A 26,377-nucleotide genomic window follows, 5' to 3' on the forward strand; every position below is an offset into this window, starting at 1 on the left:
GGGCTCACTTTGTCGCCTCAAAGAAGGTGAATACATTGTCCAGGATGCTCCTATCCTGGACAAAGCCTATCTGTGTGTCATGGATGATGTCTGGAAGCAAGGGGCGTAGTCGCCTACCAATCATCTTTACCAGTGCCTTATAGGCCACTAACAGTAAGGTGATCGGTCTCCACTGGGAAAGCTCCAACCGGTCACCCCCTTTGGGGAGAAGACTGATAAGGCCTGCCGATAGACACCCTAGCATCTGTCATGAAGTGAAAATCTCCTGAAAGGCCAACAATAGGGGGTCCACCACTTCCCAAAAGGTAGTGAAGAAAGCCTTAGAGAGGCCATCCTCTCCCGAGCATTTCTGCCCGTCTTGTGTATGGAAAGCCTCCTCTAGTTTCTTCTTTGTGAAGGGGGCTAGGAGGGAGCGTCCCATCTCCTCTGAGACGAGGGAGGGGATGTTATCCCAGACCTACTGTCTATATCATTGTCCTCTAGCTGAGGCTATCTCCTGCTGGAAGAGGCGACTATAGTAGTCGGTGGCAATCTCCATCACCTCGTCTGGGCTAAAACGGATCCTCCCATACTGATCTCGGAGGCTGCGTATCTGCTCTCCTGAGGTGCGAGGCTGGTGCACGTGAAAAAACTCCCTGCACATCGTGTCCCCCTTCCGCGCCCAAAAAGCTGCTGAGGTGCAGAAAGAGAACTCAGAGCGTCTGTCCTCTGGGCCAGCAATGGCTGCTCGCGCACGCACCTGGTCATGATGCAATCTAGGTTGTGTCATACTCTCAATTTGTTATAACTATGATTGAGTCTCATATGCATGTGTCCACAATGTTAGCTTAATAAAGCTAAATGGCACAAACAAGCAAGAATCCTTTACAAATTCCTAATAGAAAGTGGAGTTGCATTTCTGTGGATTTTGTAGTAAAATTACCCCCTATGAATCGAGATCATGACACAATCTAGGTTGTATTATGACCTCAATGTGTTACAACTATGATTGAGTCTTATATGCATGAGTGCCCACAGCTAAATGGCACAAATAAACAGGAATCCTTTACAAATTCCTCACAGAAAGTGGAATAGCATTCCTATAGATTTTGTGGTAGGATTACCCCATATGAATCGAGGTCACGATGCAATCTAGGTTGTGGTTAACCCATTGACGAAAATGAACCGTCATTTCTACAAAGACGATTGTAAAAAAGCCACATGTTGACTAGTCTCTTTATTGAACATCTTTATAGACTCTGGTTTACTAATGAAATAGTCAGTGCATCCTAAGCTCACTGACCGTTTCTAGCACACAAGTTTTCCAAAATTGGAAACTAAATATATATCTATGTCATCCTCAAAGCATCCTAAGACCAATGAACAAACCGAGTGGACAAATCAAACCATGGAGGATATGCTACATGCATGTCTCCCATAGACAATTTGATTGGAAGCATTATCTTTCTCAAATTGACTTTTGCTTATAATAATCCTAAGCATTCAGCTACTGGTTATAGTCCGTTTATGCTTATGCACGATTATGACCTGAAACCATCGATTGTCATCAAGCTCAAGGGGGTGAAAATGTAGTCCATGGTCGACTTTCTACAAGATATGCAAGAGATATTGATGATTGCTTGGGAAAGCATTAAAACAACCCTCGTGCCACATTTTATACTAACTAGCATTGTACTCCTCGAGAGCTCTAGGAGGGCATTTGGGATTACCTTAAAGCCCCAAACAACTTTGATTTCATGACTAGTAGCAAGTGCTATAAATTATCTTTGAGGTATTGTGATCCTTTCTAGATTAGCAAGAAGATAAGTAGTGTCTCCTATGAGTTGGATTTACCATCCAAAATCCCAATTCACATTGTGTTCCACGTTAGTCATTTGAAAGAATGATTGGGATAAGTTGAATTGCTTGTTTTGATTGAGAAAGTCTCGTGACTCAAGGATACTACTCGTTATATTCCACTACAACCTGAATTGGTTCTTAACCTTAGAACTAAACAATCTCCTCAGACCATTTAACCCAAGTATTTGGTTTAGTGGGAAAAAACAAGCGAAGGTGGAGGCTACTTGGGAGTTAGTATGTTTGTTAAAGAGCCGTTTTCCCCACTTCATCCCTAAGGATACTGTTGAGGACAGCAATCATTCATTAGGAGACAAGTATTACATCCTTTGGCATCTGAATGGGCACCAATAGCATTGGCCATAGTGGTTATGAAATGACTTAGTGTAAATGCATTAAGTGCACTTTGGGGTTATGTCAGCCGAGTCCTATTTATAAGATTTAAGGTCTATTGTGCACATCATTGTGTGATCACCACTCTTAAACTCTTCACCCATTGGCTGACACAACTCTACACCGAGATGTTATGAATTGTCGGTATGGGACGCCAACCCTTGGGATGTGGTCGTCACCCAAAGTGCTGCTAGCTCCCAAGCTTGGGGTGAGCCTATTTGGCTCTATGGGTAGGAGGTGAGTCTAATGTCCAATCCCTCATATTCATGGTTATGGCTTGTGTCATGTCTCGTGTGCAAGTTGGATCTATGGGGAATGCTTCACCTACCACATTCCCTAAAGAATAAAATGTATTATATGGTGCCCATAAATGCAAGAGAGAGAACATACAATAGGAATTATAATACCACATTTGGCTAGCAAAACACAATTCCTGAGCTCCAAGAGAGAATTAATCAATGCTCCATTAAAGGAGCTTGCAAGCAAGCATTACGAATTAGATTGCAATTTGCTACTTTGAACTACTCCCCAAAGTGATAACCTGGGTGACAAAGTCTTGAGGCACAAACCAAGATGTTGTAGGTTCAACTTTTTGGAGTGATTTGGGAAAGGTTCACATGTGGCTCTTGTAGTGTTTAAGGTGAATGTAGCCCTAGCCTTCATTTATAGCTAGCTTCATCTTCAAGGGTGGGTTTCTTTGTTGTTGTGCAATCATCTAACCATGAATCCTAAGCTTGATCCAACACATCTCATGGGGATGCAGAATGTAGTGGTAGCCCAAGGCAAGGCCATCGAAACTATACTTTCAAATAATGTCAAAGCAAATGTGAGAGCCCAAAGTGTGCTAAGATGTGGCTCATAATTTTTTTTTAAAAGCTGGAGCCAACAGCTAGACAAAAGGTCTCCAGGGCCACTTGATATTAGTAGAGGACATCTTCCATTCGTAGAAGCCATTATCTCCCATCACGGAGAACATTCATGACATGAGTTACTAGAGACATGTTGAGAGCTCTTCATTATAACGCATGTAAGATAACTTACAATAGTAGGAGTGCTCTTGCTATCATCCCATCTCGCATCGCACTCTAGCCTTTAGGCTGCAATATGAGCCAATGCCACCCACATCTTAAGTAGGTACAAGGTGCACATTTGAATCATTCCCTACTATTTAGTGATTCAAAAATGCCTTAGGTATTTCTAGTTTCAGAGTATCAGATTGAGAAATCAAAAGTTAGTCAAGTTCGCTCATGCAACCCTTAATTTCATAATAGCTTTGATACCAACTGAGGTGAATACCTTAGGGGTTGCAAAGAAAACACAGAGAGTGTATGAACTCAACTAAAATAACTAAACTCAGAGATGAACTCAATAAAACTCAAAACACAGAATTGTACAGTGAAGGAATAACTCGATGAACTGACAAAATCTATGTCCAAACCACAAAGAAAACTCACCTGAAGCAGCACACCACCAAAGCTTCAGTGTCAGAGGATGCCACCACAGCTACAGAAGAAGAAATCGCAGCTATAGCAGTCCTAGAGACATGGGCAGCAGCAAAACCAGCCTCTAGAGGAACCTTGTGCTTGAATACATCATATATATGTGAACCAAAAGCTCTTCTCGAGCACCATCCCAAAACCAAATTAAATTGACTTATTGCAACCATTACTGGCTATCCCCTAAACTAAGCCTAAACGGATCCCTTAATTGAACTAAATGTTCCACTTAAATGAAGAGCTTACTAGTGAGATTTCTACTAATTTTGTATCTTAAGATCAAGCATGAATGTCGCAACAATGAAGCTTGAATCCTGAATCTTGCCCAATGATGACGTCAACCAGGTCAGTCAAAGCAAAACATAGTTGTTCTGATGCTGGAAACACTGGACAGATAGCTTCAAAAAGGCTGCCAACAGCCAAGAGAAGTAAAGACAACAGGATGGCAACTGTACAGCAGCAGGGCAGCCTGCTGGACAGCAAACGCAGCTGATCTAGGGGCAGCAGCAGGATTGACAACAGGTATAGAAGCCAACAGCAAGTGAACAGCAAGGGTGAGGGTGCAACTGATGGATGCAAAGATGTATAGAGTGGTTGGACAGATACCTATCTATTGATACATGGGCGCCAATCAACTGTCTCAAGTGGCACCCAAGCACTCTCAGGAGGCACCAGGATACTTTTGGGACATTTAATGTGCACACCTAGACACTTTTGGGACATTTAGTATTTGAGTTTTGGGGATGTTTTAATGACCTGAAAAAGGAGATTAAAGTTAATTAACCATTTGTATCTTAACATGTGCATCTTAGTTAAACACATCATGTAGGCGATTTTCAGCATTGTATATGTATTCCCCTAGTTCACATGATCAAAAGTGGCTATTTATTAATGGATTTTGTTGTTTGCAGCCTACATCACAGCCCTTTCTAAATTTGGGGAAGAGGATTGAAGTACAGAAAATATGCAGATTTTGAAGAGATTGTGTAATGCCATGATTGGAGCTTTTCTGCTTCTACGATCTTGATAATGATGATAGAATTGATGACCATGATGGCAATAATGAAGTCATTGATGATGTTGAAATTTCCCTTCCCACTCTTTCTGTTTGGAGAGAGTGCATGTGTGAGTGAGTGAGTGTGTCTGTGTGTCTGTGTGTGTGTGCACGCGCTTTCCTAATACCATAATGCATTTTCCAATTAAATTTAGGTTTTGCTATATTGCAGCTTGGGAGCCTCCCCTCTATATCTACTTGTCCTTTTAAACTTAGTTAAATCTTTGTGTTGTACCTGTCAGCTTATAAAAGAGTGAAGCAATGATGAATAATATCCCCTTAATTGAAATGTGGGTCGACACCTTGAATCATAGCCCTTCTTCTTGCGTGTTGTTGTAGATTGTAAGCTGTTAATAGGATTGTTGAGAGCAATAAAGAAAATTTGTTGGTTCCCCAGCAAATAACCAAAATTCGGAGCCAATACATCTTAACCAAAAAAATATGCATTTGTTTACTCTCGATTTTTTCTGCATATCAATCTCAATAACTTTTGGAAAAAAATCCATAAGAGCTACAATCCTTAGTGATAAAAACAAAAATAGCATCTTTTGGGATTGGAAAAGCATAATCAGATACAAACTCAAGATGATGTGAAGACAAAAGAGTACTTAACAGTTCATCATGGAAGCAAAAAGTTGTGGCAGAATTGAACCAATTACCTCCCACCTCCTGGACCTGCTGATGTTACAGATGAGATAGCACGGTCAATCCAATAAAACGCATTGATACTGCATGAACATGTTGTAAAACCTTAACAATAGACCGATTTGTAAGGGGAACAAAGACCACAATACTTTCAAATTTTACCCAAGCAAGAGAATTTCCATGCTAAGTTTGCTAGACAAGTCTACAGCATACACTCCAACAAATTTTGTGCAAAACATGGTAATCCAAAAGATCATCTTGCATATATATCAAGTATAAATAGTTCAAAGTTTTGGACTTATTGCCATTCTTACATAAGCTGGGCCCTAGGGCCAAGCTCATACACCTTGAGGTTTGGCAATTCTCTACTCATGTTGGCACTAACATCAACCTCGCACCTGTAGTCTTGTCATAGAGGTATCTACTTGACATTAGGGGGCCATGCTCATTGGCCCTACGGCCAAACTCAACTGCCTGCTCTATGATAGTCTCACCTATGCCATCCTCTAAGCTAATCTCGCGTCCTTCAATTCTTCCCCTTAATGACCAGCTTATTTTCCTTCACACCCATCATGGATCCGAAGAATAACAACAACATATCCATAACTGAGAAATACACAAGGTCAGCTTCCTTGCTGTCTCAACATATTTAGTACAAGCATAAACAATTGGATCTTTAGCAAGCTAAATACAAATTTGATTATCGTGCATAATCTGAATTCAACCACTAGGAACATCAACAATCTCACATAGCATTATCCTTACCAAATGCATTCACCAACTGCATTGATACTCTACCTGTATTGATGGCAATGCCATTGAGCATTGCTTTTTTCTTTTCCAAGGAATGCAACAGATCCAAGAGAGAGTATCTTTGTTGAAAGATTTCTGAACATCAATATTAGCTGTCCAGTCTGCACCATGAAATCTGGGACACTTCTAAATCGTCTCTATAAGGCATACTTGGATCGGCCAACAAAAAGCTTCAACTAAATGGATTGGCATTTGACTCGCCTCCTTCATAGAAGGATTCCAACTCATCACCGAGGGTAAGGCTACCAATGAAAACCCAGCCTTAGCTTCCAAGCCTCCACTTGGATCCGCCTCCATGACAGTAAGCGAATACAAAGCTTCAAATGGACAGATTGGCATTTGATTCACCTCTGTTGAGAAACCCTTCACCTGCAGTTTGCGTTTTTGCATTTCTGCGTTTTGCGTTTAGGGTTTGCAGCCCCAAAATGGGCGCCATCCTAGATTGACTGTGCCTATTTATAGGCCACTCTCTCATTCATTCCATACGGCTGATTCATTCAGTCCGTCTCCTCTTCTCTCCAGCCTCTCCACTACCCTCACACCCCTTCAGGAGGACATTGCAGTTTGTGGTTCGTGGCTATCATCATCATCTTCCTTATGCGACGGCACCCTTGTTCCCTTGTATCACATTCACTCCATGATTCGGAACTTCATCATTCCATTCATCTAAGTTTCTTCTCTCTCCTCCCCGCAAACCCTACTGTCTCGCTGGTACGTCATCTTTTGACATGGTATCAGAGCTGGATCCGCTCAAACAGCGGCAAAGATCCTCCACTCCAGTGAAGGCAAAGACCAGTGGTGGGTTCAGCTTCCACTTCTCTTCTTCTTCCACTGCATCAAAATCTCGTTTTTGCAGATTTCAGGTGTTTCAACTTGCTGCCCACACCCTGTTCGTGGAGGATATCTCAGCCGAAGCTGTCCATTGCTGTCTCCATCAGTTGGCACTTGATTTCCAGCCCTCTTCACGCAGTTTGGAGCTGATTTCAATCAGGCGACTGTTGTTCCTGTACAGACCTGCTGCCGTATAGCCTGCCATGTCATCATAGTCCTGCTACCTACGTTTTCAATCTCTCTCTCCTACAGGCTATCCTACCTACGTTTTTAGTATTTCTCTCACCTGCTGCCTACGTTTTTAATCTTTCTCTCTCCTGTAGGCTGTCATGCCTGCGTTTTTAGTCTTTCTCTCTCCTTACCTGCGTTTTTCTACTGGTTGCAACCTCTTACCTGTTGGTCGCATCCTCCTCCCACTAGCAGCTCACTTTCAACCCTTCCACTATCCTCCCACCCCTTGAGGCGGACATTGCGGTTCGTGCTTCACACTGCCCTCACACCCCTTGAGGCGGACATTGTGGTTCGTGGTTTATGGTGGCTGACCTCTTCCTTCTTCAGCAAGGCACACTGGCATCCATGGCTTCTTTACCAATAGATGACCAGACTATTGGATGCTCCTCCTGTGGCATCGCTGGACACACCACCAATGCTTGCCGACTTCGACCTTTGCTTCCCACCCCTCCGGAGTACATGCATCTTCCACTAGACACTCCTTGTGCCACCTCTCCTTTCTGGGCCACAGAGATCGTTCTGCATTGGCTATTAGAGTACTATGCTCAAGGTATTAAGACGCATCCGATGCGCACTAAGTCCTTTCGACCACATGGAGGATCGATTGGTGCTACGACCTCCTGGAGATCGTCGCAATGCCAGCGGCAATATTCTCCCACTTATTTTCAGATACAGTGGCTTCCACGACCTACGGATCTGTAATCCACTCCATCGAGAGACAATTATTGTTTGATACCGTCTCCTCGTCAGTTCGCTCCTTCGAGAGACAGTGGTTGCTCGACTCCTTACTCTTCTTCAGCTACCCAGTCTGCTCCACTGCGAGACAGCGACTGTTGCCCACCTCTTGCTCATTCTGAGCCCCACCCTTCCCCACCCTCGACTACTCAGGTTCGAGAGGCTACCTCTAGGAGCTCTTCGACACCCCAGATACCTTCTTCGGCATGACCGGCTCCACTTCCTTCATCATCAAACATTTCGGAGTCCGTGATCCATGAGTTTTTGGATTCACTATCTACTTTAGAGGGGGATTCAGAGGGGGATGTTATTTCTTTGCCCTCAAAGGGAGCATCTACTTCTTCTTCGACTTTAGCGGGGGCCCCTCCACCTTCCACCTCAGAGGCAGAACCTACTCCACATGAAATTCTTCACCTATCCTCTACTTTCTTGGGGTGGCTGTCTTCGACTAGTCATCTCTTCTACTGATACCCAGGATCTTTATGTACCACCTAGATCAGGACCTCGGAGGTTCAGCCGCGACTTGGTGACGAGGCCTTCGTATTCCTTCCAGCATGGATGCACAGAGCTAGTGGCTTCTCTCCCAAGGTTGAGTTTCGGGTTCTCCAATTCACTCACTCTACTGTTCTTTACTACACGTTCCCTTTGCGGTGGAAATCTTGGATCTTACACGTTCCCTTTGCGGTGGAAATCTTGGATCTTAGGGGTCCTCTTCTCGTCTTGCCTTGGTCACTTGGTTAGCATGGAGCCACTTCCCGAGATCGAGTACGCGCATATCCTTATGGTTCTTAGCACCACACAAAGTCCGACATTCCTCCTATGCATTGCATGTTTTCATCATCTTTGTACTAGGGTGCTTGGGCAAGTGAACAATTTCCCCACAAGGGACACTGTCCAAGTGGCACCTGCTGCATGAGCATTCTTTAGCATGTAGCATTGCATCTCCACCTCACTCTTCTCTTGTTCCCCTTTTTGGGCCTGAGAGGGGGTGTTGAGAAACCCTTCACCCTTCACGTGCAATTTGTGTTTTTGCATTTCTGCGTTTTGCGTTTAGGGTTTGCAGCCCCAAAAAGGGGCACCATCCTAGACTGACTATGCCTATTTATAGGCCACTCTCTCATTCATTCCTTACGGCTAATTCATTCAGTCCGTCACCTCTTCTCTCCAGCCTCTCCACTACCCTCACACCCCTTCAGGAGGACATTGTGGTTCATGGTTCGTGGCTATCATCATCATCTTCCTTGTGCTACGGCACTCTTGTTCCCTTGTATCACATTCACTCCATGATTCAAAACTTCATCATTCCATTCATCTGAGTTTCTTCTCTATTCTCTTCTCTTCTCCATGTTTGCCGAGTTCACTCTGTGTTCCTCCCTGCAAACCCTACTGTCTCGCGGTACGTCATCTTTTGACAACCTCCCCCATAGAGGGATTCCAACTAATTGCCCAGGGTGGGGCTGCCAATGAAAACAAAGCCCTTACCTTCCAAGCCTAAAGAACTCACCACCATCCCACACCTCAAGTGATGTGCAGATTCATTAGATAACATGTCGCCCTCCTCTTCCCAAGCTAGCAGTTGAGTGTACCTAGTTGGTGGAGAACTTTGGGCAACTCTTTGACATAGTACATGTAGCCATGGCAAACATCAAGAAAATACCTATGGTTTTGGGGATTGAAGCTGGAAAATCACTTACCAATCAACACATGACAGTCAAAGGGCAGCATGGGTAGTGCCTTAAATGTCATGCTTTCGGACACTAGGCCTCAAAGTGCCCACATTTTGGGGTACAGGCTGCTTAGCAAGAGGCTGTTCATCAGTTAGAGACACCTATCACTGGATGAGGATGGTTTCACCAAAATTCAGCATCATCAGGTAGGAACCAACCTGATCCCCAAAGCCCCGTTTGAGAGTGGGAGCCTCCTGTGTGCCCTCTCTTCAGCACGGCCACCCACAACAACGATCTCCTCCCAGCAAGAGCATCACGTGAGGAGAAAGCTTTAGGTTTTGCAGAAAAAATAGAAAATGTGTACGAACTCAACTAAACATTTGCATTCAGAGAGAAACTCTAAAAACAGCCCCCCCAAAGAGAAACAAAGACGAGTGTAGAGTGAAGGAACAACTCAATGAACTGAATAATATAATATATTTCCAAAGAGTAGAAAGAAGAAAGAAAGAAAGAAAGATATATTAACGTCTACATAAGGCCAATGTGGCCTATGAGACAAAATCCAGTGTACATCCATGTCTAGTGTCATCTCATCAGTAAGGTAAAGATAACATTACAAATAAGTGGGTGGCCTATGAAACAATACTGAAAATAACTATATGATGGGACTATACCAAGGTTGAACCATGTGTAGTGTTATTCCATCAATAGAAAAGAAAAGGAAAGGAAAGGAGAAGTAGATCTGATAGAACCATGTACAAAAGTGTGGTGGGGACTATGGGTTGTAGGTGATCTTAAGATCTACACATGATCTTAGCTATGATGCGGTCCCTAGCTGCTTCACTGATATGCCTGGTGGTGAGTCTATGGTGTCTCCTGATAATGGCTCTAATCTGACTGTGGTGTGGCCTCCTCGGACGTGGTCCTGGTAGACGGGGTCATCGTTCTCAACGAAGAGAAGTGGCTCTATCCAATGTGACACCACGGTGTGGCCTGTAAGGTGTCTGGCGGGGTGGCTCTGTCTCTACTAGGTTGGTAGTGTCACTAGGGTCGGCTCTGTAGAAGAAGTCTGTCACTGCTCTCTGTGTGTGTCCCTCTGGGTGAGCTGGCCTTTTGTCTTGTAGTAGTGCAGTTCGGCGCCTCTCGAGCTCCAGGAGGAAAAGACCTAGGCATCTCTGGTCCTCGTACTCCATGACGAGACGAAGGGGTCCAAATCCATCACGGAAGAGGCAGTGGTACCGTCCTCGTATGTCATAGTATATTGTGCATCTGCATATGTAGTGCTCCTCTGTCTCAGGCTCTCGACCACAGAGCTGGCAAGTCCTATCCTCTGCTAGGGTATTTGTCCATCTGCTTGTCTCCATCTGAAGCCTATGTGAGGAGGTGCGAATCTGTCCAATAGCAACCCATACGCTATGGGAGAGATGAGTGTCCATATATGCTGGCCGAATAGTGAAACTATCATCAGAGAGACACAAGAAATGACTCCTGTAGAACTCCATCCTTGATCCTAGAGGGATTGGTGGATGGATCCATGTCCTTGCTGTCTCAATCCTCAAGATATCAGCTCTAATCACTTGGTTCAACTCTGATTGGCTGAGAGAAAGTGTAGGGCAGTCAAGGCTATAATCCAAAGGTGGAAGACAGTCAATATCCAAACCATGTAGGCTCATCCAAATAGTCATCTATGAAAACCAACAGTTCTTCTCACCTCCAGCTGCTAGTTGTCTAGATGAGGTTAGTGTCAATCTAGAGTATCTATGGCGTGGAAGTTCCCATAGTCTGTACCAAAAGGTCACTGCCCTGAAGAGTGCCTCCATAACTATAGGTGTTGCCCCTAGCTCTGCTCTGACAATGGGATGTGGAGTGGAGGGCTTACTCCTAATCATGTGTGCTATCATCATGATCAATGGCCTTTCCACGCTATCCCAACCATCATAATAGTCCCTCTCTATTCCAATCTGATCAGTGAGTGGGCTAAGACGCCTGTAGTACAAGCTGCAACCCCATACCTCTGCTCCATATAGTAATGTAGGTGTGACTAGGGTGTCAAACAACCAGAGTTTGGTGCGGGGCTCCTGGAACTGTATGTGAGCACATTGACTCTCGAGTGCCCCTAGTGTTGCATATCCACGTGCCAGACGTGCCTCTGATGCCCCTCTCAACAAAAAACGTAGGCCAGAGAAGGTGACTCCCAAATAGACATATTCCCTCACATGCTCCAATATGTCTCCCCCAAATGTGAACTGGTACATAGATCTAGTCACCCATGCTACTGAAGTATTGAAAACCATGGTTTTGGTCTTCCCAAGGTTCACATGGATGTCTTTATCTCTACAGAAGATGTGCAAAGCATCTAGATGGCACTGCAATCCCTCCCGTGAATCTGAAATGAGAACAATATCATCTGCATAAAGTAATATCGGTATCAGCACCCCTCCCTGGCTGGCTCCAGCTACTCCTCCTCGGTCTATGTAATCAGACACTTCATCTATGTATAAACCAAACAATGTGGGTGAAAGTGGGCATCCTTGTTTCACTCCTATGGTACTGTCAATCCTCTCTGATAGCCCCCTAGGTGCTCGTACATGACCTGTCACTGCCTTATATAATGCATAGACACCCCATCGTATACCCTCTGGTACTCCAATGTCCTGCAATCTCTACATGATGCGTGTACGAGGCACTGTATCAAAAGCTTTGCGAAAGTCTACAAAGCAACAATAAATCCTCTTGTCTCGGGTTCGACCCTCAGTGTGAGAATATGGTCCAGCGTGGTATATCCTCATCTGAAACCTGCCTGCCCTTGTGCTCTTGCCTTGCATTTCAGCCCACTCACTGAGTTCATGCTCCAGTATAGATCCATATATCTTGGCCAAAGTATGACCGATCATAATAGTGTTGTAGTTGCTAGGAATTAGGGAATCACCATTTTTAAATAGCGAGATTATAGTATTGTCTGACCAACTCATAGGGAAACATTCACATACTGCTCTATTGAACATATGTGCTAATATGGGTGCTAATATGTCACAAGCATGTGAGAAATGTTCTGCTACTAGTCCATCTTCATCTTGTGCCCTCCCATTTTGTAATTGATAAATTGCATCCCTAACCATTTTCCATGTGAAGAATGACCATTGTGTTGGCCTACAAGCTTGTGGGGGCTGCATAGGTGGCTGTCCTGGCAAATTATACAGCTATCTCCCATAGTCAAGCCACGCATCTGGTGCTTCCATGCGCTTTTGCTATCCCGCCCCAAAAATAGCTGATATATCTCTGCTTCTGCTTTCGCTAAGTAGTCTCGTTTCTTCTTCCGCACAAGGCGTTTGAAGAACGCCTTTGCTTGGCAATGTGTCTGAGTGCCTAGCTCCACTTCCCTCTGTAGGCGAGCTCGTGTGACTCTACACTCATCATCATACAAGCTATTTTGGGGAGCAATAGATCGTGTGGGTCTACATCGGGGCAAGGTGTGTGGGAATGCATACATGGCTGATCCATGTATGGCCTCTGCTAAATCCCTTGTACATTCTTCCAACGATCTACTCAAGTCCAATGTATGTAAACTGGTCTGCAGAGAACCGCTGTAGATGTGTGAGGTATATTCTACAAAGTACAATTGGTCTCTTAGATATCTTAAAGTTTTGGATATCTGGTATCAATGCTGGTGAGCCTATCAAGTAGTCCACAGTACTTGCCCCTCCTTTGTGATTCCAACATGTCAAATTGTCAGATCCTGGCCATTGTGGTAGACCATTAAAGATGGCTAGTCTATGTGCACTTCCCAAAGTCAATAGGTGTGTTCCATAGGTACTCACTTCTTTATCCTGGGCTCTCCTGCGTAGGCCTATTTCATCTATATCGATCTCTTTGAACACGGCATTATCATGCATATAAAAGTCACTCTGTCTATCTCCGGTGCGTGCATTGAAATCTCCTACCAATAATATGTCCCCAATGCTAACATATCTCATGATATCCTCATAAAGTACATCAAAGGGTGATCCATCTCATGTGGCATAGGTAGAATTTACAAGAGGAAAGTAGCATATTGCGATGAATATATCTCGTGGTCTTCCTGCATGTATCCTAATCCATAAATATCGTGCATCATCATCTCTTTTCATTATTTGCACTATCCCTTTGAGGTCTTCCCGGTATAGTATGGCCACATCTCCAGAACCCCTAGTGCTTCCTGGTTTTCTAGCTGCTGGACGAAATGCACTTTCCCACCTGTATTCTCACACGTCTAGTAGTCGGCTGCCTTTACATTGGTGTGTTTCTGTATACATTGCTATATCTATGTTTTGGAAGCTATCTTCAAAGTAACCAGCATCCAAGCGTAGGGCTCCATTACAATTCCATATTGACATCCGAAGTGTCTCATAGGCCTCATACCGTCATGAAGTCCTTTTGTCAGTGATGATGACTCGTCCATCCCTATAAATAGCTCACTTTCCCTCTTTGCAAGCCTCAAATACCTTGGACATGTGTTCTCTGCGATGCGCTATTTGTGTTGGGGTAAGGTCCTCATCCAAATAAATCTTCTCACCCTTGAGGGCTCTCCTCTTGGAGAGGAAGGCCTTTTTTTTCTCTCTGTCTCCAAAGCGAAGAATTAGAGCCTTGGACTTAGAGTCCTCTTTCCCCACTCTCCAAGCACTCACGATAGGTACGTCAGAAGCCCCAATTTTGTCAGCAAGTGTCTTAGCATCTTCGTGTGGGCTGCTCTTCTCCTCCCATCCTACTACCCGTACATGTAAAACCCTAGCCCGTCTCCTAGCCTCTTCTTCCAAGGTAGCATTCATTACTTCAGTTTTGTTCACTGATGTTCCCTTATTCTTTTTTACTACCTCAATCCATGGGCTGGCTTCTTCTATCTGCTTTTGTGTTGTCTTTGCCACTTCTGCCCATGAGTGAACCTCCCTTTCACATGCCTTCAAAGCCTCTTTCTCTTTTCGTAATTCTTCTTGCACGTTCATTTCTTTTTTCTTAAATGTATTCAGTTCTTCCCTCAGTTCTAAGATTTCAGATTTGTAGGCATCTACAACATTCAGCATTTCAGTTTTCAGCTTGTGCATCTCGGATAGCATTTGTGCCTGTAAATCATTCTTAATCTTTGTGTACATGTCTTGCATTTCTGCCCTCTGATTTACCATCAGTTCAGCTTTGATCTGCTCTTGTATTTCTTTCTCCAATTCTGGTCTCATAGTTCGTAGTTCAAAGCGAATCATGAGATGAATTTCTTCGTATTTCTTTTCATTCATAGTGCATGAGATCTTTCCATGCCTATCAGATGCTGGGGAGACGGGCCAATCACGGACCCTACGGCCATATGTCTTGTACCGTGTGTTCTTAGAAGGGGTGTTGAACATTGCTTCCATGAACGGTTGTGTTAGTTCTTGATTAGATTCGTCTCCCAGATATTCATTTTCCACTGTTTGATGCTTGCATTTGTCTACATTATCCATCTCTCACACACTGTGTGCAAAGCCTCTCAACTTGTACTTTGTACTGTCAAATCACAGCGATTTCTGTGATTCTTGCAAATTTCCGGGGTTTCCCTGACCCCTCACTAAATTTTTGTAAGCCCAGTTATCTTTTACGAGCCCAAATGCTTTCACACTATTTACAGTCACTGCGGAAATACAGATTGTAGCCCCAGTCAGTGTATTACTGCATACTCCAAGACATGATCAAAATCAAAGTCAATGCATCATTGCCTGGTCCACAAGCCAGTGTCCTATCAATCTGATTACGCCTGCAACCTCAGAACATTGGCATCTAGGTCTGTGTCAGTACCTTGCTGTCAGTACATTACTGCATACAGTACGCCTGCGTCAATGCATTCAGAACATCTCTGCAACACTATATTGCTAACAGCAGGTCTGCCTCGCGCCAGAGAGGTGTCTGCCTCACGATAGGTCCGACGTCACGCTAGGTACATCGCATCAGGTCCTTACGACACGTCTGTCAATAGTTAGTACAAGTGTCAAGTGTCATCCGTCAAGTGTCAGAGAGGCGTCCTCCATCAAGCATCCTCCGTCAGGCGTCAAGCATCATTCGTCAGAGAGAGGGAGTCCGCCGTCATTTGTCAGGCGTCAGAGAGGCGTCCTCCATCAGGCGTCAGAGAGCTCCCTCCACGTCACAGCATCCCCATCACGTCAGAGAGCTCCCGTCACGTCAGAGAGAGAGAGAGAGAGAGAGAGAGAGAGAGAGAGAGAGAGAGAGGGAGGGAGTCCGTCATTCATCAGGCGTCAGAGAGGCGTCCTCCGTCAGGCATCAGAGAGCTCCCGTCATGCCACAACATCCCCGTCACGTCACAGAGCTCCCGTCACGTCAGTGTGAGTGTGAGGAAAATGCCTAGTATGATAGCCTATGTCAGCGTGAGTGCATTAGAGAGAGAGAGAGAGAGAGAGAGAGAGAGAGAGAGAGAGATGTGCCACCCTGCTCTGCGCCCAACTGTCGATCTGCGCTCAAATGAGTCTCTCTCTCTCTAGGACCAAGCTAAGCAAAGGGAGTCGATGAAGACGGCCTTCAAAGGATCCCCAAGCAGCACATCATCAATGCTCGGATGTTGGAGGATGCCATGCAGCCTGAGATGATGAAAACAAACTTTTAGCAGTTTTAGATGAATGCAACAAACAGCCTCTCAAGGAGAAAATACAGCTATTTGGAAACTCCAAGATGCAAGCAACAGCAAATCGAATCAAAATGCCGCCTGTTAACTATCCAGGATGATGGCATCAGTTGGGTGGCCTGATCAGCAGAAAACACACTTGAAGGAGGCACTGGAAATACCGGACAAAGGGCTAGATTCAGGTCACTAGCAACTAGGCAGCAGTGGGATGGCCTGCTGTGCAAAAGCCACAGCTATCAGTAGTTCTAGATGACATGGTAGCAAGTTGGCAACACCTAGTCACCAGCAAATGGACAGCAACAAAGGCTACTGTAGAATGCCAAATACAGGGTGTAAACTGGCTGGACAAATCCCTATTTATAGACACACAAGCCAGCCAACTATCAAGGGTGGTGGGGAACACCTTGGGCGCATTTAGTGTGGGTGCTAGAACTGAAACATTACCCTAGGATCCAACCTGCACACGAGACATGACACAAGCAGTACTCACAATGAAAGGGATAGGAGATCAAACTCACCTCCCAACCATAGAGCCAAATGAGCTCTCCATAGAGCCCAAGTGAAGGGGAGACTGTACAATGGAAGTGCATGCAATAGTGTTGAGAGTAAGAGAGAGTGAACGCAAAGATAGGTGTACCAGATTGTGATGGTACACAAAGATTAATGAATGTATTTATATGTTAGGATACAATAAGGGTGTGTTCATACCTGTATAACTTTATACACAGAGACGAGGGACTTTACACCCAACAACCTCCCACTTAAAGGCCCAAAGTGGTACCTTTAAGCTAGCCAACTCCCACTAATCAGATGCAATGCTCATGTGGAGCTTTTGCAAGACTCTTAGTGAGAACATTTGCAGGGTTATCTTGGGTTTTGACCTCTTAGTCAGTGTGACAAGACCATCATCCAAGACCTGTCGAATGAAGTGGTATCGAACATCTATGTATTTGGTACATGCATGAAACATGGCATTCTTAGCCAAACATACTGCACTTTGGCTATCACAACCAAGCACTGGACTACGTGAAGAAAGACCAAAATCCTTGACTAGACAGTCAAGCCAAATAGCTTCCTTAGAAACTTTGGTGGCTGAAATATATTCAACTTCTATAGTACTCAATGCCACAATTTTCTGTAACCTTCAATACCAAGAGATAGCCCCACCAACCAAAGCAAAGACATACCCATTGGTAAATTTCCTAGGGTCAAGATCTCTTGCCATGTTTGAAATCACACAATCCCTACAACTCTAGTGCACCCTTACCATAGCATATGCACTTCTCCTACGTACCTTTCAAGTATCTAAAGATACATTTCACTGCTTCCCAATGTGGCTTGCAAGGGTTAGACATGAATGTACTAACAACTCCCACTGCATGAGCAATGTCAGGGCAAGTAGCAACCATGGCATGCATTAAAAGCCACAAGCTGATGCGTAAGATATGCCATTCATAGAACTAGCAGATGCATTATCCTTTGGGCAATCAGCTTTGATAAGCTGTGTATATCGCGGTAAAGGCACACCAAGAGGCTTAGCATCAACCATATTAAATCTATCAAATACTTTGCAAATGTACTTGTCCTGTGAGAGAAAGAACAAATCCTTCCCTCTATCTCTTTTAATGTGCATGCTCAAAATGTGTTCAAATGCCCCTAAATCTTTCATTGAGAAGGTTGAACTCAGCTGCCTTTTAAGAGCATTTAAACACTCTTACGCTTTCCTGCAATCAGCATGTCATCCACATAAAGACCATCACAATAAGGCTTCAATCATCAGCCTTTTTACTGTGTAAGGAGTGATCAGCACGACTGCGTTTGAATCCATGGCTAAGCATAAAAGCATCAAACTTTTTATACCAATATCTTGAGGCTTGCTTCAGCCCATATAAGCCACATTTCAACTTACAAACTAAATGCTCTTTCCCTCAAATAGCAAAACCTTCGGGTTGTTTCATGTACAGCTCTTCATCCAAGTCACCATGAAGAAAACCAATCTTCCCATCCATCTGATCCAACACTAAATCCAAGGATGCAGTAAGAGCAAACAACACAGGGAGCGTAGTCATCTTCACCACCGGTGAAAAAGCCTCCTGGAAGTCTATGCCTTCCCTCTATGTATAGCCCTTAGCAACCAAACATGCCTTGTATTTGAACTTCCCATCCATACATTTCACCTTATAAACCCATCTCTTAAGAATAGCTTTCATATCCTTGGACAAAGGTAGAAGTTTCCATGTGTTATTCACATGATAAAAAGACTTCATCTCTTCCTGTATAGCCAGCTCCACTTTCTCTTGTTTTCACATGACTATGCCTCTCTAAATATCAAAGGCTCACCTTCATCAGCCAATAAAATGCAATTCAAAGATAGTGAAACCTCTATGGCTGCCTTCCGATGCATGTAGACCTTCTTACCCAATGATCTGTATTGATAGGCAATGGGTCTACATGCTCATGTATATGCGCACCATCATCTGGTGGCTGATTTTCAACATTTTCTTGCTATTGTAATCTATTTTCAGCATGTTCTTCTTGTTGTCCTATTCCATCATGTGCATCTATTTGCTGTCCATTATCTTCTGACTGTAGCACAATAGGTTGTGCTCATTTTCAGCATCAAAAGGGACAAAATCTTCAGCTAATGGTTGTTGAATGGTTGGCTATACATGCTGAAATTTGACCTTCCTTTTTGTCAAGGTCACCATGTGTAACATTTTTCAGCAACTTTGTCTCATTAAATACTATGTCTCGGCTGCGTACTATTTCTTACCCTGAGGAAGCCAAACCCTATATCCCATCTCTCCCTCATCTCCATATCCCATGAAGATGCCCTTGATGGATTTCATGTCTAGTTTAGTCCCCTATTTTACAGGAATATGCACAAAAGCATCACAACCAGAGACACGCAAATGGTCATATGAAGTAGGTTTGCCACACCAAACCTCCTCAAGAATGCCATTTTCCAATGCACGATTGGGAGAGCAATTGCACATATAAACTAAAGTTTTAAGAGTCTCTTCCTAGAACTACTGCGGGAAATTACATATGGACAGCATGCATCTAACTCTCTCACAAGTGTAAGATTATATCTTTCAGCCACGCCATTTTCATATATGCAATCATTACAAAAATCGAGACTAGAACCTGAACTTTGCTTGCACCAGTTATATGAGTCTTTATGTCCATGTTCCCCTCAAGCAAGGGTATCATCATCTTTGAGACAGCAGAAATGTCTTTTTCTCTTTGATCTTTTGGTCCTCTTGATCGACTTCTTCATTGACTTTGCTTGCACCAGTTATATGAGTCTTTATGTCCATGTCCCCCTCAAGCAAGGGTATCATCATCTTTGAGACAGCAGAAATGTCTTCAAAATCTTCAAATAAATTCATCGATTGCTCTTCAAAACAAGTAAATCCATCCATCCCTGCAAGCGGGATAAACAAGTCTTCCATGTAGTTGAATTGAGCTACAAGAGTAATGTTACTCTTCATGAGAAGCATCTTCATAAAAGACTTGATTTTGGTCATTCCCATGATGGAAATCAGCTTCGAATGACTGAGAATAACCAGCAATGAGTTGATCTTTGTATGTGTCAAAAGACACAAGCAATGGCAGTGAAGTATCAAAAGATACTAGTTTGAAATTTGATGTTTGTTGCTTGAGTTTGACTTGATGATCTTCAAAAACTCTTCATAGCTTCCCCTCCTTGCTGATTTGATGGTTGAATACTTGCTGAAAACTTCAGATTAGAGTGGCCTTGGCTTGCTTTAAGTGGCAGGAGAGAAAAAATGAAGGAAAAATGAGCTTGAAGGTAAGTGGCTATGGCTGTCTTATCAAAACAGGGACTAGTGACTGGTAAATGAGCTCCCACGAGCTCCACAAGTCGAATCTGCTCAAACCCTTTGAGATGGAGGACCCTCACTAATGGGTCTAACTCCCCCTAAGAGGGTTTGTACTCGTTTTGCCCGAGTTGAGAGATCTAAGCCTTCAAAGTGGTCATTGTCAAAACTGCGCCCAGATTTGGGAAAATGCAAATGCCGGGCATGGTGTGCATCAATCTCCTTGATTTTTGTGCCAAGAAGTTACGCCTTGACCTAAAGAACAACTCTCGAGAATAAAGCTCGAAGAGATATGGCCTGGCTGATGAGATATGGCTGCTCCAACAGAGGTACGTAGGTGCTTTCCACAAACACAATTATAGCAACGACTCTGAAAAGAGGCAATGCTGAAGCTATAGTTGCCCAATCTCAATGATTAAGGTGCCAGGGAGGAGCTCTCGAAGTAGAGAAACACTTCTCCAAAAGGAAGTTCAGAGAGATTTGGAGAGATATGAAAGCTTCAAGCTGACAGGGTGTTGCTGGCTATGGCTATCATGGAAGCTTCATTGAAGGTAAGAATGCAAATGAAGTTGGAGATAGGGTCCAGTACTCAAACTGAGCTAAGCAAAGATGGAAAAGAGCTAAGAGGAGTGAAAGGAGAGTTGGGCCATGCTCAGCTGAGCTCTGATACTATGTGAAAAGCACGGATCTAGAGCATGGCAGGAGCTATAGAGGATGAAAGATAAAGACAAGAATCATGTTGACATAGACAAGAAGAGACCAACTGTTACACAAGTAAATTAGATTCCAAGATGGAAGTTTGGACTCATAAAGACAATCTTGTGTAATGGACTGACAATGACAAAGACACTAAGTGAATGTACCAAGCATCATGATATTGTATTCATTCCATATGAAAAGTGGTAGTCAATTACAATGCTTTATAGTTGTTGGGTGGCTACAGTTTTCCTCTCCGTGCATATGGAATTCAGTCTGTCTGCATGTCCTAAGCCCAGAACTGCCTCATACAAAGAGGCTACAATAGGTGTGATTGCAAATATCTCAACAGTAACATTTATTACAAAACTGAGAAATGCAAATTAACTTACAATCTTGGACAATGGACACCTTGTTGGCCCCAAAACTGACACTATTTCTTTAACTTAATTGAAGAAGAAGTTGATATACAATGGGATTCTCCCAATCCCTTTCGGTATTCTAACTCCCCTTGCTATCCAGAATGACCAGCAAGTCTTCAATCTAATTTGTCCCTTGATTCGGGCACTCAATTGGCCTTCACCAACTTTGATGGACATGGAAAATGCCCCAAATTCATTGATTTGCTAGTTCCTCCACCTAAATTTGACTAAAAACAGCTTCAATCCTATTGAATCCAAGTCTTTGAGCTTCCAATTTCTGGCATGCTTCCTAAGGCTACTGCTAAACCCTAATTTCTCCTAGATTAGGGTTTACAACAGAGAAATCTGAAATTTCTCAGCCTTTGGTGATCTCAATGCTATAATCTTCGGAGCAAGGCTGTAGAAAGGCTGGGAGATGAGAGAGAATGCTGAGGAGACAGAAAATTCAAACTTTCTTTGCAAAGAACTAAAGAAAATCGGTCATTTACTACCACTGCCCTGTCTCAATAGCTTGTAGACGCAAGGAACTAAAGAAAATCAGTCATTTACTACTATTGGCCTACCTCAACAACCTATACATGCTGTCACCTGTTATTGATTGGTCTTCTCCTGTCTCTAGCTGCCTCAAAAGGTCCTCCAATGACTATTGGATTAGACCAACAGCATCTTCTTCCTCTCTCTTGCAAGCTCAATACACTAAAATGCCTCTCTCTAGTCTCTAAAGACGTTTTTCAATCTTGCATGGGCATTTTGGACAAGTAGCAGTCTTCCCAAATGGTTTTTTCAAATTTATCCATAATTTAAGATTAATATAATCTAATAATTATTTCAATGCCTAGAAAAATAATCTAACTGGCCAATAATTGAATTGGATAGACAACTTCCATTCCCGAGCGTCTCTGCATTATCTTTAACTATCAACTTGATATTAGGTATCATTAAACACCACTTCTCTATTGAGATATTAGCAATCACACCTAATGTAGCCTCTTTGTATGAGGTAGTTTGTGATAAATACATACAGGCTGCAGGAATCCCATATGCACAGAAAGGAAAAACTGTACCCATCCAACAACTATAAAGCATTGTACTTGACTACCACTTTTGATAGATGAATGAATACATGATGATGCTTTTCTTTATCAGTTAGTGTCAATCTTGTACTCGTCAGTCCTACACAAGATTGTGTTTATGAGTCCAAGCTTCCATCTTGGAACCTAATTCACTTGTGTAACAGTTGTGGTCTTTAGTCAATGTCATCATGAGTTTAGTCTATGCTTACAAGCTGCCAAAGCCATGCTCTAGATCCTGCGTATTTCAACATGGTTCAAAGCTCAGCTGAGCATGGCCCAACTCTCCTTTCACTCCTCTCAGCTCCTTTCCATCTCTACTCAGCTCAGTTTGAGTACTGGACCCTTCTTCAACTTCATTTGCATTCCTACCTTCAACGAAGCTTCCATGGCAGCCATAGCCAGCAGCACTCTGTCAGCTTGAAGCTTTCATATCTCTCTCCACAGGCCAAATCTCTCTGAACTTCCTTCTGCAGAAGTGTTTCTCTACTTCCAGAGCTCTTCCCTCGCACCTCAATCATTAAGATTGGGCAACTATAGCTTCAGCATTGCCTCTTTTCAGAGTTGCTGCCATAACTGTGTCTGTGGACAGCACCTACCTACCTCTGTTGGAGCAGCCATATCTCATCAACCAGGCCATATCTCTTCAAGCTTTCTTCTCGACAGTTGTTCTTCAGGCCAAGGCGCAACTTCTTGGCACAAAAATCAAGGAGATTAATGCACATCATGCCTAGCATTTGCATTTTCTCAAATCTAGGTGCAGTTTTGACAGCGACCACTTTGAAGGCTTAGATCTCTCAACTCGAGCAAAACGAGTACAAACCCTCTTAGGAGGAGTTAGGCCCATTAGTGAGGGTCATCTATCTTAAAGGGTTTGAGCAGATTCGACCAGTGAAGCTTGTGGGAGCTCATTTACCAATCGCTGGTCCCCGTTTTGATCGGACAGCCATAGCCACTTACCTTCAAGCTCATTTTTCCTTCATTATCTCTCTCTTGCCACTTAAAGCAAGCCAAGGCCACTCTAATCTGAAGTTTTCAGCAAGTATTCAACCATCAAATCAGCAAGGAGGGGAAGCTATGAAGAGTTTTTGAAGATTATCAAGTCAAACTCAAGCAACAAACATCAAATTTCAAACTAGTATCTTTTGATACTTCATTGCCATTGCTGGTGTCTTTTGACACATACAAAGATCAACTCATTGCTGGTTATTCTCAGTCATTTGAAGTTGATTTCCATCATGGAAATGACCAAAATCAAGTCTTTTATGAAGATGCTTCTCATGAAGAGTAACATTACTCTTGTTGCTCAATTCAACTACATGGAAGACTTGTTTATCCCGCTTGCAGGGATGGATGGATTTACTTGTTTTGAAGAGCAATCGATGAATTTATTTGAAGATTTTGAAGACATTTCCGCTACCTCAAAGACAATGATACCTTTGCTTGAGGGGGACATGGACATAAAGACTGATGCAACTATTGCAAGCAAAGTCAATGAAGAAGCAAATCAAGAGAATCAAAAGAACAAGAATAAGAATAAGAAGCAGAAAAATCATGAAGACTTTGAAGTGGCAAACAAAGTGAAGTACAAGTACAGGAAGCTAGACAAGAAGAACTGCAATGAATCGAAAATCTATGTCAAAAGAAATGCTAAAATCCGCAAGGGCCTTACAGTCCTTGATCCTATTTTTTACTGAATATTTTAGCCTTGTAATGTCTAGCCCAAATGTCTCTATCATAAGCTTGTAAAACTCGTCATGTAGCCTTGTACTACAACCTCTGTAAGGCCCCTGCTACAGCCTCTGGATGTCCATCATGTTTGTGGTACCCACACTTAGCCTTTTCTGCGAGACAGCCTCTGGTGTTTTGCCATGTTTATGGCATGCCCACACTTTGCAAGTGTTACTTTCACTAAAGCCTCTATACACTTTGTACTTTCTGGTTGAGATTGAGGAGGGGTGTTGAGATATTAGCAATCACACCTAATATAGCCTCTTTGTATGAGGCAGTTTGGGATGAAGACATACAAGCTAGAGGAATCCCATATGTACAAAAAGGGAAAACTATACCCATCCAACAACTATAAAGCATTATACTTGACTACCACTTTTGATAGATGAATGAATACATGATGATGCGTTTCTTTATCAGTTAGTGTCAATCTTGTACTTGTCAGTCCTACACAAGATTGTGTTTATAAGTCTAAGCTTCCATCTTGGAACCTAATTCACTTGTGTAACAGTTGTGGTCTTCAGTCAATGTCATCATGAGTTTAGTCTATGCTTACAAGCCACCATAGCCATGCTCTAGATCCCGCATATTTTAACATTCTCTAGTGTTACCAACTGACACTTATGATCGAATGAATGACCTAGGCCAACAACTGACACCAGATATCAAGTACCTGTGTAGCATAACTTATAGTAACTTTTGCCTTTGATATCCCGTGACTTTCTCAGATCTCGGGCTTGTAAATTTACTCTAACCCCAGTTACACCTCACATGTGCAATATCTATTTAACCATGTGATTAAAAATTAATTTATATATTAAATGGGATTTTAAAAATACATGTCCTCATGACATTGTCTCAATATCAGACTACAACTTATATCCCGACTGCTTGCCCTTCTTTTTGCCCTCTTATTTCCTATCATGTTTCTACTTGCCTAGCCTCTTCCATAACATGCTCATGAGGTGGTTGATTTGCAGCTTTAGGCTGATATACGCTTCTTTTTGTTACTCTCTTAGATACCCCTACATTATCTTCATCTCTCTTCAATTTCTCTTCCACAAGTACATCTGTATTTTGCACTTTTACCAAATATGTATGCATTGAATATACATCTACTCGTGATTTCCAGCCAGTCATGTCACGAATGACTTGTCTTGCATGAGACATTTCACTAGCAGTAGCTTTTTTCTTTTCAGCTGCATACAAAGCATATATCCATATTGCAGTCTTTGAACCAACCATCACTTGGCCATACATTTTATCCAATTGTAGACAAAAAGTAGTAGCATATACAGTCGTATAATCATTTTGGACAGCTAAGTCCTCCAACAACTTTTACATTCTTCCCTTTTCAAAATTCAAAGCAAGAGGCAATCTGAACTCACATGCATTTTATCAATTCATCTCATACATCTTCCCTAACAATGGGAATAGCAAAGTGCAATCATACAATTAGCCACAGAAACAGGTGGCTTACTAGATATATCAATTGTTTTGCCCATAACAATAGGCAAGCTAGATACATGTAATCTTTCTCTTCTTCTATGTTTTTTCACATGTGCAATAACAGCATCCTTAACATGCCTCCACTCTATTTTAAGCCATGTCTCTATAGTTTGATCCTCTAACAAATCATCACGTTTTTCTTGAAGCTCAAGATCTGCCACTTGTAAAAACAATTCAATTTTCTAACTTACAAAAGCCTGTTGTTCTACAAGATCTAACTGCTCATACCAACTTTCAAATTCTCTTAATAACTTTGTAGCCACAAAACCCATATTGGATTTTAGAACCCACTCCTGGAAAGTCTTACAAGTAATCAAATTGATATCTTCAATATAAAATTCTTTTCGAAATATCTTCTTAAAAGCTACCTAGTGAATATCCTGCACGTACAGTTCAGTAACTCGGGCTTTCAATTCAAATGCAATGGCCCATACAAAATACCAACTCCAAGAAAGTCGAGTGATCCCAAAGAACATCTTTTGAGCATAAGTATATAAATATATAAAATACATTCTTGCAATTAAATAACTTCATCTCACACTCTATTGCCTGGAGAGCATTGATCACAACAATTTCTGTTTGAGTAAAAGTCTGCATCACCTATTATTGTTCTACCTGCATAAACATATTCATATTCTACACTAACTGCTGCAAAACATCACTAAAAACTGTGCTTGAAGGTTCTCCCATCCTATCTTTCCTTCCAACGACCTTTCACGTTGGGTTCACCAATGTCACAAGGGTTTTAGTCGAAAGGTTGTATCCACCA

At 42.8% G+C, this 26,377-nt stretch overlaps 1 protein-coding gene and 1 pseudogene across 11 annotated transcripts in view; both read right to left on the minus strand.

Annotated features, from left to right (window-relative positions):
* Positions 1-26,377, minus strand: part of XRCC2 (homolog of X-ray repair cross complementing 2 (XRCC2)) — a 145,738-nt gene that overhangs the window by 41,936 nt on the left and 77,425 nt on the right. For 9 of the 11 annotated variants that reach the window (XR_015693359.1, XM_087694459.1, XM_087694465.1 and 6 more), the window contains exon 5: positions 5,439-5,507. The exons of 1 other annotated variant lie outside the window; for it this stretch is intronic. Coding sequence is in view for 9 of the 10 variants with exons in the window: in XM_087694459.1 (XP_087550585.1) it covers positions 5,439-5,507 (69 nt within the window). In the remaining variant the exon portion in view is untranslated. Of the gene's footprint in view, positions 1-5,392; positions 5,508-26,377 lie in introns of all 11 variants that reach the window. One more of the 11 variants, XM_087694460.1, reaches the window with a different exon arrangement.
* LOC148024817 (uncharacterized) lies at positions 14,102-15,082 on the minus strand (annotated as a pseudogene).

The sequence above is a fragment of the Lygodium microphyllum genome, chromosome 15, assembly GCF_053477565.2.
Source record: "Lygodium microphyllum isolate KBCC chromosome 15, Lygodium_microphyllum_v1.1.10, whole genome shotgun sequence".
NCBI lineage: Eukaryota > Viridiplantae > Streptophyta > Polypodiopsida > Schizaeales > Lygodiaceae > Lygodium > Lygodium microphyllum.